Here is a 16,087-nt window from a genome sequence, read left to right as displayed (position 1 = left end):
TCAAATCTGCTGCACATCAAACGGGTTTATCCTTGGTGGGTCACTTGGGTCTAGCGAAAACTGTTGTTGGTTTTTATGCCTTTCATTAACATGAATTGGTAGTATACCTTTGGTCTGATATTTGTAAGTAGCAGAAGAAGAGATGGACCTATTTACTTATCGACCATACAAGGCCTACTGTGAAAATCATTTACACCGGTGCTTCCATATACCATATTATCTTCCATACCACTAATTGTTCAGATATAAGTTTTTCAATATAAACCTGTCGACTGTCCCTACTTGTCTTATATTAAGGCTGTTCAGGATCTTGTGCATATGGTCGGAGATTGATATTAGCCGTATTTATAACTTCGGCGTTGGCTAGCGCCTTTTTATCAATTGGATTGGTTAGTGGTTACCATACTTTTACTTTTATAAATGTCTTATAAGTATCCCCATGGCAACCCAACCTTATTAAGAGTGCTGGCGCAATTGTCGAAACTCACAAAGTCGTGTTAGTTTTGAACCAGAATTTTGTTATTTTTAATGATTTCCATGCATTGGTTGTATGTACATAACTTACAAAACGTACTTGCCTAGAAACAGTTTTTTCTGTTATCTGATAAATTTAAAAATTTGAGTTAATGCACTTTTCACTCACGAACTCGTGCGATATGCATACAGATGTTTATATTACCAACCGGCAGCTGGTGTTCGTGGTTCAATGGCTCGTTGCTTCGCTCTCTTAGCTTCCACTCTCAAGTTGAATTTAATATTTTGTTTCTGTAGCCGGCAAGACCGGTATTCGGTGTACTTGGACGCATAACATCCAGCGCTTTTCTACACATACAGATATCTTTAAATTTAAGGCATGCAAGGAGAGAAGTAGGTTACACGACACATATGTACGTAAGTTTGCTCAATTGCGAAACTTTACAATTGGCGTATTTGCTCTGCACTCTTTGCATTCCAGTTTTGCCACTTAACAACCATCGGTACTCACAAATTTTCATTATTTTATATGTGCTCTTGATAACAGCTTATGACTTTTGCTGAATGCTATTTAGTCTGCACATAAACGCCGTTGCGAATGAGTTCAACTTAGCAAAGTGAAAGAATAAAAACAACATCAACACCTATCGCCAAATGTCAAGTAAGTACACCTATCCTATTTAGTAATATTTATGTATAATAAGCACTTATGTACATATGTATGTAGGAGCATCCAGCACACTTACCTACAGTGTTGCCATCGGTGTGGGTGTAACACTCGCATCTGGCCTGGGTTACTACTGGTATTACCTGCAATGGAAGAAACGCAACGCAGTGCCTGAAAAATGGCGTCGTATTGGCACTTTGGACCAAATCAATTTATACCCCATTAAGTCGTGTGCACCGTTAACACTAGATGCCAGCGCAGCGTTTGCGTGCGATATGCTCGGCTTGATGCTTAATGGCTGCCGCGATCGCGCACTAATGGTGATCAACGATTCAAATGAAATGATCACCGCGCGCGTTTATCCACGCATGGTATTGATTGCTACAAAGTTGGTTGGATTACAGCGATTGCAATTGAGCGCACCTGGCATGGAGCCGATCGAGTTGGATTTGGGCGCTTTGAAGGCAGAGGGTGAGCAAATAAAAACCATGGTTTGGAGCACCACCGTATACGTGCGACCAGTCGGAGCTAAATATGACAAATGGTTATCCAATTATCTACTGAATAAGGGTAGTGGTATGCGACTGGCCCACTATCCATTGGAGAAACCCGTGAAGGCGATCAATTCACGCATGTTGCGTCAGCCATTCATTTTAAAGGAGGATCGTGTGAGTTGAAAACCCTCAATTTTTATTATTTAATAATTATTTTTGGTTTTATTTTTTTTGTGACATGTTTACTCCCAAAGGGAACTTTTAATGACGCCACCAGCTACATGCTTATGAATTTGGCCTCGATTAAAGAACTAAACACACGCATACCCCGTTCGGTAGATCCATTGCAGTTTCGTGGAAGCTTCCACCTGAAAATGGACACCGACGAGCCATATGCCGAAGATCACTGGCAGTGGGTGAAGATTGGCGACGAGGTGATTTTCCGTGTAGTGGCACCCTGCACTCGCTGTATATTCCCGAATATAAATGTGGTGACAGCAGAGCGGGACCCCGATGGCGAACCGTTGAATACATTGAAGAAGTGAGTTGAAAATATACTCACAAAATGCATTTGATATATGTATGTAAACATTTCTTTATGCATCTATTTAGGTATCGCTTGTTTGAAGGCTATAAATCGCCGGCACTTGGTATTCATCTGGGTTTACGCTTTGCAGGTACCATCAAGACGAACGCAGTTGTGTATGTAGAAGATAAGTCGTAAAATAAAGAAGAAGAGTTATCTTAAATCATTTTTAATCATTCTTATATCATTGCATACGAAATTAGTCACTTACTTATTTGAATCAGCATTTAATCATTATTTTACGATTTTTATTTTTTCGCTCAAGAGGAATAACTATTGCTGGGTCATATTTTTTTGCTCAAGAGATATTATTATTATAAAATTTTTATTTGTTTCGCTCAGCGATAAAATAACGATTATTTATAAATTTTAAAAGGCCATACCCACGCAACCCGCTGAAACTTTATAAAACTTAAATATTAACAATTTTATTTTATTCTTTATTGGCTAATCTCGAAAAATATAAATCTTTAAAAATTATAAAAGAATGTATAAAGAAAAATATCTGGTTGCGATCGACAGTATTTTTTGGTTTTGTTAATTAAAATTGAAAAATAGTGACTATTTTGCGGTCCTGGTACATATCAAGCATTGTTTTACTTGGCTGAGTTCAACATATAACGGCAGGCGTTACATCTTCCTGCTAACTGGTTCGAATAAAAACACCACGTGAAGCCAACAGCCTCATCATGCATCTCGAAACGAGCGTTCGTCTTGTCTGCCACACGAATCGTTCGTCACTTGGTACTTTGTAATTCGTTTTCGTCTGGCAACACGAAAACAGCTGATCGTTACGTTGCTTTCGTCTAGTTTGGAATTTTCTAACACGAAAAGGAGACGAAAGAGACAACTACACAATTTGAGGTTATGATTCAAGAAGAGATAGACCAAAATCCGGATCTGGCAAGAGGAGTACCAGTATTTGGTTCTGACAGAGCCAGGGTTCAGAAGCGATGGGACGGGATAATGGAAGAAGGAAAGCTTATACTTGGTAGCAAAAATCCGGAATATTCAGTAACATAACCAAAAATACGATTTGTTTATTTTTCTTCAGACATGGGCTGACCTCATAAGCCGCACAAAAAAAAGATTGCGAACTATATTCGTAATATAAATATGACAGGTGGGGTCCCTTTCGGCATTCACGGCTGACGGAGATCGAAAAAACGATCGACTAGTAAATAACATTAGACGGTGATGCCCATTTTCTATAAAGTGTACCAAATAAATTAAAAATAATAAAACTCTAAAGGAAATATACAAAAATACCTTAATATTTCATTTAGCAACGCTGTTCTAGACGAATACAACGTAATCGACGTAAAGTCTACACGAATCAATCGCTCGACTTACAAAATTATAAGCGGAGACGAATTCGCCTGTAGACGAATCGTTCGTGTCCCCTATCGTTCGAGATACATGATGAGGCTGCAAGTCTTTCTACACCTGGACCTTTCCAATGCAGGGCGTTTGCATCCATTCATACGACATGGGCTAGCCCGCGGATCCGCTGTATTTTAATTTAGTTGAATACTAGATATAGTCATATGTCATTGTAAAGTTAATACAGCTCATGATTCCGTTATTTTCGATATTTACAAATGTCTGAAGGCCTAAAAATCTTTTGTAGAATCTATATCTCGAAAACTCCAAAGGCGTCTTCATCTGATAAGGAGGATATGGCGATAGATTTATAAAATGAGAGAGGAATTTCATGATCATTTGTCTACTCATTGTCATTCCAAAGAAGCACTAGCAGGTAGACTCCGGAGGTTTATGCACAAATCGAAGCCTAAAAATATGTACCACATAACTAGAAACAAAATGTATACAAATTTATACGTTTTGATTATAGTTAGGAGTTAAATATTTTTAGGCATCGTTTTCTGCATAAACATCGTGAGTCTACCATAGAGAGATTCTTCATTGCATTTCAATTCTGATTCTCGGGTAGACGAAATCTACTAGGACTTCTAAATTATAGCTACCAACACTAACCTACATAGTTGCCTAAGTAAACGACGCGATGGTTAAAGGCTATGATGTCGGTTTCATCGGCATACCCAGTGCAGCTATGAAGCTTTTTTAATCATATCCGACATCCGATTTAACAAATCAAACGATAAGAAGTTGTAAATTTCATTTGCTACCGACGATGGCTTGAAGATCGGCAAATATGTAGATGATGTGTGTGGCTCCTGTCGCAGGTCCTAATTAAATACCTGTATTTAAATAGCCCCGCTGATAGACTATTGGCTTCGGCAGCTTTGTTATTTTTCATTTCATTTGCTTAAACTTCGTGATGATCTGTTAACGGAACATCAGCTCCATAATCATTGATTGGTGGATACGGATCATGGTCATCTCTTTAGTTGCCGTCATTGATACCATTCGGTAGGTTGGGCAAATGTTCCCTCAAGTTCTGGGCACCAGTCACCAGTTTGTCGTTCTTGTTCTTAAAAGAATATGGCCAGTACCTTCCGTAAGTCGTTATTCTGTAGGAATTTTCATGCTCTAAATATTTCTGTCGGCCATTATCTCCAGCTCTCAGCGCTTTTCGTTTCATTCGTCTCTCCTCTAGAGATGCTACAATGATTTTTTATTTATTATTTATTGTATTTTATCGTTTCGACGTGAAGGCTGAATTTTCCGATTGTTTGACCACAGTTATCTTCCTTGTCCACCATGAAATCATGATCGCCTTGCACAATTTAAAAAAAAAATCATAGAAACGGTTAATTAAATTATAAGTTTGTAGTCTTCACCCGAGGCTTGCTGAACTTTTCCACTGAACTTTACGGATTATTGTTTTTTAACGTGGATCGCAATTTGGGAAATTAAAAAGGCTAGTTGTTTTAACTAATTTTGAATAAAATTATTTAGATGTTACGGCATATGCATATGTAAATATTTAGATTCCTTAAAATTTAATATTATTTTGTTTTTTTTGTTAATAATCTAGACTAAGTGCAATGCGAAGGCCATCGAGCAGAAGCTTGGAGTGGCCGTACCCATATATATGTAATTGTATGTATTAATTTGCGCTTTTTTTGTATCTACCTATATTGAACATAAATGGGATCACCAATATTTAGCATGCCACATTTATACACATCAAAATAAACACCCATAGATGGTTCTTTTGGATTTTGGAGGAGGCGATATCTGAAAAATAATTTCTTTCATAAGTTTTATTTTCGAAGGCACTTGCTTTTTTTTTTCTTAGAACTTACTTCTTTAACGTTTTAAGCGGTTCAAAATTGGTATCCCGCGTATAATCCTCCACATTTATATTGACTACAATACATCGCAAACAATCGGAATTATACCTGATGATCGTCGAGCGTTCTACGTCATTACCGAATCTCAGCCACAATCAACGGTCCTCATCATAAGGTGGTACATTTGGATTGCTATCGACTACCAGATTTCCGCGAAACTGTTGACAGTCGACACGTTTATTTTGGCCACTGAGACGCTCATTAAGGTCATGTAACGAACTTTCATGTATTACCATAACTGGAAAAATCGCCTAAAATAGTTATATGTACATATGTATATAAATTGTTTTGTAAAAGCTTCGTCACTTTCAGTCTGAATTATTTATTTATTTATTTAGTTATTGCCATTATGTTATACTCTCACCCCCGCTTCTCCCTTTTGAGGTAACAATTTTACATACAAACGCAATCCGTTCTCACGCTGCACTACGACACGCGAGAACCACTCATGGTGTTCGGCCTGACATTCAACTAAACGCTTGCCAAAAGCATTTTTACATTTCTCAGGCGCTTTTAACGGCCCTCGCAACAACTCATTCAAGTCCACAATTAACGGCGGCATATTCGGTGCCTCCAGTCGCAGTACCTTGTCTCTCACGATCACCGAACGTATGCTCAGCATACGCGGATAGGAACCAGCGTACACCACCCCACCAGACTCTTCGTAGGCAACCAAGCAACGCTCCCACAAATCGTTCGAATGCACCCCGAACTCAGAGCATTCTACTTTTTCCAGACGTATGGGAGCACCACCTTTGACAGGATAGAAGTTGATGGCTTTTAGTGTACCAAGATATTGCCAATTATCGGCGTTGGGATGTCGTTTACTCCTGCGTAGGCGCATGCAGCACACCCACCAAAGCGTAACGCCACCCGCCAAAGCGCCAATGCTAATGCCGAGCCAAGTGCTAATCTCCACGGAACGCATTTTTACACTGAGATGATGAAAAATTAACTGAGTAAAACAAACAAAAATGAGTGCATATGACTTTGTATGTATGTATGTATGTATGTACATATGTACATTTGAAAGGTTCATTGAGCGCGTGAGCATTGACTTCGCTGTTGAGTATCATTGTTTCCATGGTTCACTTAAGTGCATACATATATGTGTGTGTGTACTATATGTATATGTACATATGTTTATACATGCATACACATGTGTATTGATAAGACATATTTATTGACTCCGTAAAATTATTGCACAAAAAAAATTTTAAGGGGGGGTTAGGTTAAAATATTATATTAAGCTTTTAAGCTGCGAGTGAGGTATATGGAAGGCGTCTTGCGCGTATGTATGTAGTGAAGATATTTCCTTCAAATTTTATTTTCATTATTAAATTCTGAGAGTTAATTAATTTGGTACAAATTTGAGATCGGTTAGAAGTAATTTAGAATAAAATGTACACAAGTGGTGCTGGAGTCGCGATTGTTTGAGGTACAAGTACATACTCGATACTTTTCGTCCGATACAAAGTAAGTTTTAGGGATGTGCCGGATAGAAATTTTGCCGGATAACCGAATTTCGGATATCCTGTAAAAAATAAGAGCCGGATTCGGATATCCGGTAGACTGCTGTCCTTAATAAATTTGACAATATTTTTAGATTAGGTTTTTTCGTTTAGCTGAACTGTCCAATATGTAGTTCTTCTTCTTCTTTATTGGCGCTGTAACCGCCTAAGCGATTTTGGCCGAGTGCAAAACAGCACGCCAGTCTTTTCTCTTCTGTGCTAACTGACGCCAATTGGAAATGCCAAGTGAAGCCAAGTCTTCCTCTTCCTCTGTTACCAGCATCGCGGCCCGCGTTGAATATTTTCAGAGCAGGAGCGTTTCTGTCCATTCGAACGATGTGGCCAAGCCAGCGGAGCCGCCGAATTTTAATTCGCTGCACTATGTCCATATCGTTGTAAAGCTCGTACAGCTCATCGTGAAATCGTTTGCGATATTCGGCATCACCAACGCGTAAAGGTCCGTAAATCTTTCGTAATTCTTTATGTAATTAAGAATACAATATTTCGGCTCCAAGTTATGATATAATCCCGTATTGAAAAGATAACGATTTATTGATTATATTTGGTGAATAAAGGAGAAACGCCAAAGATAAATAAACAACAATGAACGCCGCTAAGAAAAAATGCGTGATTGCCCGTAAGGCTCCATTGTTGCAATATTTTGTGAGAAATTGAGAAACATTTACAGCTACCCCATATACCCAGGCAAGAAGATCCTTTAATTTGGTGGAATCATAGACGGCCGCTGTAGTGTAGCGGTTAGCAGTGCGTGCTAACATTCCGCAGGACTTGGGTTCAAGCCCGGTTCAACCCAACATAAAAAAAGTTTTTTTTTCTAATAGCGGTCGCTCCTCGGCAGGCAATGGCAAACCTGCGAGTGTATTTCTGCCATGAAAACAGCTTCTCATAAAAATGCAAGCGCCGTTCGGAGTCGGCGTAAAACTGTAGGTCCCGCCCCTTGTGTGACAAGATTAATGCGCACGCCATAAATAATAATAAAATAAGGAATGAGTCTATCTTCTTCTATGCATAGTATAAAGGAAAGTCGAGATTCTTCGTACGCGGTAGTCTTGAAAGCTACTGAACGGATTTTGACGAGATTTTCTCTAATATACTCTGTATCGACAGGTCAGTGACCTTTTTTACTTAGAATTTTAATAGGGCTGCCACCTATATAAGATACGCACCGTTCGTTGGATTACCAAAAATGGGGTGTCAAATGAAAGGGATTGGTCTCTAGAAAAGCACTAATGTTTTTTAATAGGGTTGCCACCTAGTAATGAAATTACTATATTCAATCATAATAAGCGTAGGCATCAGTTCTGCGCCATCACTGTGAAACGAAAAGACTTAGCCTCTACATGTGCAATAATGTATTATTTTTCTGAGTAGAGTTGCCACCTATTAAAAACTTAAAAGATTTTTGCCGTTCGTTGGATTACAAAATGACATACCAGATGAAAGGGGCTGGCCTTCGCATATACAAAAGCTTTCGTTTTTTGAGTAGGGTTGCCACCTATTTAAAAATTACTATCTTCTATATATAGTATAAAGGAAAGTCGAGATATTTTGACCACGCTAATCTCAAAAACTACTGAACGGATTTATACGAGATTTTTGAAGTATAACCTGTATCGATAGGAATATTATCTTTATTACTTTCAATTCCTATAGGATTGTCACCTGTCTAAAAACTTATTAGATCCGCACTATTCGTTGGATTACAAGAAATGAGGTCTCAACTAGAAGGACTTAGCTTTTAGATGTTCAATAATGTATTACTTTTTTAGTAGGTTTGCCACTTTTTAAAAATTATAGATCTTCACCGTTTGTTAGACTGCATACTGAGGTACCAAGTGCAATAAGTTTATATTTTCTTTTTGAGTGTGGTTGCCACTTATTTGAAAATTATGTATGTATAATACTTTTTGTTAATGAGATTAGGTTTGCACAGTTCATTCAATTTAAAAAAAAATGAGGTGTCAAAGGAAAGGCTTGACCTTTCGATTTGCAGTAAGGTTTTATTTTTTGAAGAGGGTTGCAACCTGTGCGAAAAATTAAAAAATGTGGGGTTAGATTACAAGAAATGAGGTGTCAAGCGAGAGGGCTTGGCCTCCAGAAGCGCAATTATATATTATTTTTTAGTAGGGTTGCAACCTGTTTAGTAGTCAATCGCATCTTATTTAATATCTACACATTCAGCGCGTGCCGAAGCCTCGCTCATACGAGGCCGGCTAATATTTATATAAAATAATCTATAGCGATCTTATGTGTACATATCGATGGTTATCTGCAATAACGACTCAACTCAAAATTCCCAAAAACAAGCCTTACCACTGTTAAGTGTTTCTTATCTTTAATCTATATCTAATTCTTATTAAAGTAAGTAGTAAGGATTACTAAAGTAAATAGTAAGGATTAGACATGGATTAGGGGCATGAGACACTTAATATTAGCAGACATTCGCGCTTTCTCATAAAGCCAAGTAACTGTTGAATACCAAATTCAATAGAAGGTCGACACAATCTTAAACGAGCGATAAATACAAAAATGCATCAGCAACGGCGCATGAGCATCTAAAGTCCACGTTGCTCTCCCGTGTAGTTCCGCCCACTAATTCGTTCTAAAAAAACAACAAAAGTTGACATACATTTACATACATACAGATCGCTCATGTTTTGCAAAAGCGTATTAGTTAAAAATTTTTGTTTTTGATATACAAATTTTTACAGATCATACATATCGAGCCCTAACCACCAAAATAACGTAAGCGACATTTTTTTCGAAATTTTATTTTTGATGCAGAAATGCATCTAGAGGCTCTAGGAATATTTCTGCATCAAAAATAAAATTTTGAAAAAAATGTCGTTTACGTTATTTTGGCGGTTAAGGCTCGATATATATCCCTAACATATGTACATAATATCGAGCCCTAACCGCCAAAATAACGTAAGCGACATTTTTTTCAAAATTTTCTTTCATATATATGTATTTATATATGTAGCTGTGTATGAATGCATATATCGCTACCTAAATGTGAGAAGATGCCAAGTCCACATTTTTTTCAAAATTTACTTTTAGATGCAGAATGACAGATAATGCGTAACTACATCGATTTTTAGTATCTCCTGAATAATTACAAAAAATGGAATTGGCTCCTTTTCACCTCTATGCAAATACAACGGTATCTATTTATGTACACATTTGGATGCTTATAGATATACATACATATGTATTTGTAGCCTAACAAAGCATACATAAGGCAAGTACACGACTACTCTCAGTCGCTCATTGCGAACAGTGGAATCAAGATAGGGACGAAGTGTTTCGCAAATGTACTACCTATAAAAAAATTAGCTTTAACAAATCGTCAACTGATAAGAAAGTCCAACAACGGATTACTAGTGCGAAATGTCGAGTAAATAAAACTGCGTTAAATCCCATAGGTTGCTTTTCCATTTAATTGCACATTTTCTCGTCTTAGATTCAACCAGTGGAATTTCCACCAAAATGCTGGTCAGCTTTGGCGTTGGCATTGGAGTGACTGCCGTATCGAGTGCTTCTTATTTATACTACAAATACTGGAAGCAAGATGTCATGCCAGAAGAATGGCAGCGTGTGGGCATCTTAGAAATGCTCGAATTCTTCCCATTGAAATCAGGAGCACCACTCAAAATGCCAGAAGACACTGAACTGGAATGTGAAGTGCTGGGCCTACGTTACGAGGGCGTTCGCGATCGTGCGCTGATGCTGGTCGATAGTAACAATTTAATGTTAACAGCTCGTGGCTACCCTAAGATGGTTTTGATTGCTTCGAAACTGGTAACACCAACAAAGCTAGAAATCAATGCACCCGGCATGGAAACACTGGAATTAGATTTTAGTAAGCTGATTAATGAAGCGCCGGGCATCGATATACACACATCGGTATTTGGTGCTCCATTGGATGCGATGTTGTGCGGTGAAAAATATGACAGATGGTTCTCGCAATACATTTTGAGTCAGGAAAACGGAGTGAAGCTGGTGTACTATCCCTATCCGAAACCAACGAAGCCAATTGACAAAGATTTAGCCAAGGAACCACATATAAAAAAATATGATACGGTATGTGACAATTATTATAGTATGAGCGCACTGTTATTAAACGTTTGTACAAACAAAAATGCATATATCGATGGTCCTCTGCAATAACGACACAATTCAAAATTAAAAAAAAAAAACACCTTACTGTTGTTAAGTGGCTCATGTCTCAAATCCTTTTCTAATTCATATCTAATCCTTACTACTTACTTTGGCAAGCATTGGACATGGATTAGACAAGGGTTAAAAGCATGAGTCACTTAAAAGTAGTAACGGTTTTTATTTTTTGAATTTTGAATTGTGTCTTTATTAGAGAGGACCATCGATATGCATATACACATATATATCGTCTTTTAAAATACAAAACCGCGTATCGTCATTATTCTGCAAAACCGCGTATTTTAACATTCGCATTCGCAAAAATCAATGCGGTTCATTTGCGAATCCGAATATTGAAATGGAACGAAAAAAATTATAAGTCGAGGTGGTAATCTCCGTTCGTTTTTTCTGTTTAAAATCTATTTCAGTCCTCTTTCATATGATACCAAATTTGTTTATATTTGGATAAGCGGTTTGTTTATTATCCGGAAAAGACGTTTATTTCGGAATAAAAAAAATATTAGGCCAAATTTAACTCGTAAAAACTAACTGTTATTTTCGGTCCCTAGAATATTATGCAAATTTTTTATTAAGTACAATGTTCCAATTTTTAAATTCAAGTACTAAAAAACATTCAGTCTTATCATGAGTTTAATTTTCCCCGAACCGGTTCACTTTTCACTTTTGGTTTTCATGTACATATTTACTATGGGCGGAATACAAATTTACGGGTGATTTTTTTCGGGAAAAACTCAGGATATACCAGATTATTAAAAATTATTAACCTTTCCATTTTTTATTTACCTAAATCACCTAATTTACCCACTTAAATTATTTCTTAAAAATACATGACATCCGCAAGCTTTTAAACATCCGCGTCCGCATTCGATCCGCGGGTGTCTAAAATTCCACATTCGCAACATCCCTAATATGTATGTATGTGCCAGGTTGCAACCTAAAAAATAATTTATGCAAAAGTACATACGCGGTTTTGCCATTTGTTGATACGTGGTTTTGTACTTTAAACGCCGATATATTAGTGTTTTGGCAGAGCTTCTCCTCCGATTTGTGGTGTGCGCCTTGATGTTGTCTTACAAATGGGAGGGACCTACAGCTTTACGCTGACTCCGAACGGTGATTGTATTTTTATGAGAAGCTGTTTTGCATGGCAGAAATACGCTCGGAAGTATGCCATTGACTGTCGAGGGGCGACCGCTGTTAAGAAAAAACCTTTTTTTTTCTAAATTTTATTTTGCGATGTTGCTTTGACCAGGGCTTGAACCCTGGCGCAGCGGAGTGGTAGCGCGCACTTCTTACCAGGGACGTGAACCGGATGAAAAATTTGGTCGGTAAATTGTAAAACCCGTTAGGATTATTATTATTATGTCCATGTCATTGTAAAACTCATACAGCTCACGTTCCATTGTCTGCGGTACTTTCTATCGCCAATGCGTAGAGGCCCATAAATCTTTCGCATATATTTTCTTTCCAAGAGCCGCCTCATCAGATATTTTCATTGTCCTTACGTCCGCGCCATAAACCAGCACAGGCATTATCAGTGAATTATAGAATACGATTTTTGTAAGGCTAGAGGACTTTACTTCTCAATTGTCTACTCAGTCCGAAGTAGCACTTGTTGGCAAGAGTGATTCTGCATTGAATTTCGCTGCTGACATTATAATCGGTGTTAATGCTGGCTCCCAAGTAAAGGATATTCTCCACTTTCTCGAAATTATAACTGTCAACAAGGACGTGGGTGCCAAGGCGCAAATGCGCTGACTGTTTGTGTGATGTTAGGAGATACTTCGTTTTGTCCTCGTTCACCACCAGACCCACATGCTTTGTTTCTCCATCTAAGACAGAACAGATGTAACCCTTATTTGAAACAATAATGTCGATGTCGTCGGTGGATTTGCCAGGCCTAAAGCCACACTGGTAAGGCTCAATCAGTTCGTTGACGGTGGGCTTCAGTATTTTACACAACACGCATGGCGGGGTCGCCTTTCTTGTGGATTGGGCAGAGCGCACTTGAGATCCAGTTGTCGGGCATGCACCTTATTAGCTCCTTGCCATCGTAATAACTAGAATAGCTCTGCTGACAGGCCATCAGCTCCAGCAGCTTTGTTACTTTTCATCAGCATAATCGCGCTGGGATATCGATTCCAACGTTATCGACTGGGGGCTCGGGTTCGTCTTCTCCACTTCTTTTAGTGCTGCTGCCATTCAAAAGGGTCAAAAAGTGTTCCCTCCATAATTTGAGTACGTTCTGGACGTCGGTCACTAGGTCGCCATGGTCGTTCCTACACGAGTCTTGAAACCTTCCGTAAGTCGTTCAACTCTCTGCTAATAATTTCGGGTGTTTTTTTTTTGTCGGCCAGCATTTCAAGCTCTTCGCAATCACGTATTAGACCCTCCCCCCCCTTCTTATTGCGGCAAATACGTCTAGGTTCCCTCTTCATTTCCCTATAACATGGCTCGCGTTGCGCCCCATCGCAGCGGGGTCCTGTAGGCAGCTGCAGCTTCTTGACACTCCTTATCGTACCAGTAATGAGCGGAAAATGTGGTTCCACAGCCCGCGTATGTCGCTTTGTTGAAAAGTGCTCTCTCACAGCAGGTGTGAGAGTCGAGTGGCGAATCAATTGGCCGTCTGTTTTGATTGCAGCTTTTCGACGATGAACTTTCCTTGCATTGTCGGGCGCACATTTTTTGCTGCACCGAGGCGGGTGCGTATATTGGCTGAATCCGTACGAACCGATGTTTGGCCCTCGGAGTGTACGTATGTACATCTAAAATACTGGAAGTGTGCCTTCCGTCTATAACAACATACTCGATTTGGTTTGCAGTTTTTCGATCTGGAGACACCCATGTAGCTTAATGAATATTTTTATACTAGAACCCAGTACTACATACCGCCAGGCTTCGGGCCACTTCGAAGTCGGATCAGCCTCAGCCCTTTATCGGACGATTCCTCATGGAAGCTGAATTTTCCGACAGAGGCGCCAAAAGTCCCTTCGTTCGTAAGTTTTACATAGCTAGCTTTTTTAGCTTTTCGCATTCTCTCTTCCATGACGATTGGTCTACTTCTTTTTTACGACTTCTTCTACTAGGCACCGCAACTACTAAAAATCGAAAAAATTTTACATAGAGCACTTTGCAAGTGGACTACTCATATGTGTAAGCGCCAATCTATTTTTTTTTTTTTTTCGTAGGAGAGGGAAATGCTTTATGCACTGGCCAGGGTCGCTAATCTCTACCTTCCGCGAGTGTGGGACTCCCAACGAAGCATATTGGGCTACCCACTAAAACCCAAACTCCCACCGCCCGCGCAAGAATCCCGCATCTGGCACCGCTATTACGCATGTCTTCAGATGNATAGAGCACTTTGCAAGTGGACTACTCATATGTGTAAGCGCCAATCTATTTTTTTTTTTTTTCGTAGGGGGGGGAAATGCTTTATGCACTGGCCGGGGTCGCTAATCTCTACCTTCCGCGAGTGTGGGACTTCCACCGAAGCATGTTGGGCTACCCACTAAAACCCAAACACCCACCGCCCGCGCAAGAATCCCGCATCTGGCACCGCTATTATGCAAGTCTTCAGATGTGCGCTACTAGAGCCTCAAGGCTGCTCCATTGTAGGAGCGTTTCATTCGGGTGTCCTCAGTAGACATCCGTCTTCTCATTTGCAGCGGAGTAAGAATTTCACGTATCTCGTAACTGGTTCCCACTTGTCTGCACTGGAGATCATTACCCCAGGTTTGTCTCCATGTCTTTCTTCCAGCATTCTGCGCGAAGTCAAGAAGTGCTGGCAAGTGAAGAATGTATGATGTACGTTATCTTTGACTTTTCCACAGTAATGACAGAACGATGAGTATACCCTGCCCATTCTATGAAGATACAATATTTTGGTCACTCTCAAAGGGATTCAGTAGCGCATTTCAAGGGCACTGAGCACCATGTATTGGCCACAGTAGAAAATTGAAATTCGGTATAGATATTACAAATACCAAAAGGAAGAAACTAAGGGGGTGCCCCGATTTCTACGATGACATTTTTTCCCCATGCAAAATTTGGACCACTCAAATATACATACTACATATTGTATGTATGTATGTATATTAAAAATGTGTGAAAGCATACACAAATATGTCTAATAAGTTAAATATCAATTTCAGGGTGCCTTCGCTGATGCTACTAGCTATATGCTGATGAATTTATCATCAATTGAAGATCTCAATAAACGACTCCCGCGTCCAGTACAGCCAATTCAGTTTCGAGGCGGTTTCTATTTAAAAATGGATAAGAACGAACCCTATGCTGAGGATTCATATGATTGGATAAAAATTGGCCAGCAGGCAGTGTTCCGTAAAGTAGCGCCATGCCGACGATGTATTTTACCCAACATCAACCCAGAAACCGGAGAGCGCGATCCTGATAATAATCCATTGAAAACTCTAAAAACGTAATTTTATATGCTGTATTCAATTAATTGATATTCATTGAACCCACTTATTCTTCCGTTTATACGTAGGTATCGTTGCTTTGAAAAGAACCCAAGCCCTGTTCTTGGAATTCATTTGGGTTTGCGTGAGCCGGGGAAAGTCAAGCGAGGCGATGTCATTTATATCGGCATTAAAAAATAGATAACTTATTATTGTCTTTTATATATACATACATATATTATTTAGCATATATTTTTATATTTATGAATACATTTTATGCTATTTGCTTTTGATTAAATTTTTATAACGAATGTAATAATTTTAGGCGCAAACAACAGCATACTTCTTTTTTTATAATTCGTACATGTTTATTTTATTAAATACATGTTTTTTGTGTGCACATACTCGTATACAGTGTGTGATGTAAAAAATATAGATACATACATATATGTATAT

General features: G+C 38.8%; 2 protein-coding genes and 1 long non-coding RNA gene across 3 annotated transcripts; 1 reads left to right on the top strand and 2 right to left on the bottom strand.

Annotated features, from left to right (window-relative positions):
* Positions 1-1,000: 1,000 nt before the first annotated feature.
* LOC108371520 (uncharacterized) lies at positions 1,001-16,074 on the top strand. Its single transcript, XM_017627099.1, has 7 exons — positions 1,001-1,135; positions 1,202-1,809; positions 1,890-2,176; positions 2,248-2,355; positions 10,439-11,117; positions 15,365-15,651; positions 15,721-16,074. The coding sequence occupies exons 1-7, from the start codon at positions 1,129-1,131 to the stop codon at positions 15,830-15,832; spliced, it is 2,088 nt and encodes a 695-aa protein (XP_017482588.1). The 5' UTR covers positions 1,001-1,128; the 3' UTR covers positions 15,833-16,074.
* On the bottom strand, positions 3,454-4,388 carry LOC108371525 (uncharacterized). The gene is made up of 3 exons (XR_001848758.1): positions 4,220-4,388; positions 3,821-3,886; positions 3,454-3,754 (listed from the first exon to the last, which is right to left on the bottom strand). It is a non-coding gene; the product is annotated as an uncharacterized LOC108371525 (long non-coding RNA).
* Positions 5,072-6,580, bottom strand: LOC108371523 (mitochondrial amidoxime reducing component 2-like). Its single transcript, XM_017627103.1, is given in 3 exon segments — positions 5,072-5,386; positions 5,455-5,753; positions 5,867-6,580. Coding segments are annotated over 3 exon segments (1,098 nt in total). The 5' UTR covers positions 6,557-6,580; the 3' UTR covers positions 5,072-5,277.
* Positions 16,075-16,087: the final 13 nt, after the last annotated feature.

This window comes from Rhagoletis zephyria, unplaced genomic scaffold (assembly GCF_001687245.7).
Source record: "Rhagoletis zephyria isolate East Lansing unplaced genomic scaffold, Rhagoletis_zephyria_1.1 Rzeph_scaffold_05040, whole genome shotgun sequence".
Taxonomy (NCBI): Eukaryota; Metazoa; Arthropoda; class Insecta; order Diptera; family Tephritidae; genus Rhagoletis; species Rhagoletis zephyria.
Note: the sequence above shows the minus strand (reverse complement) of the source record. Positions and strands in the feature narration are given on the sequence as shown.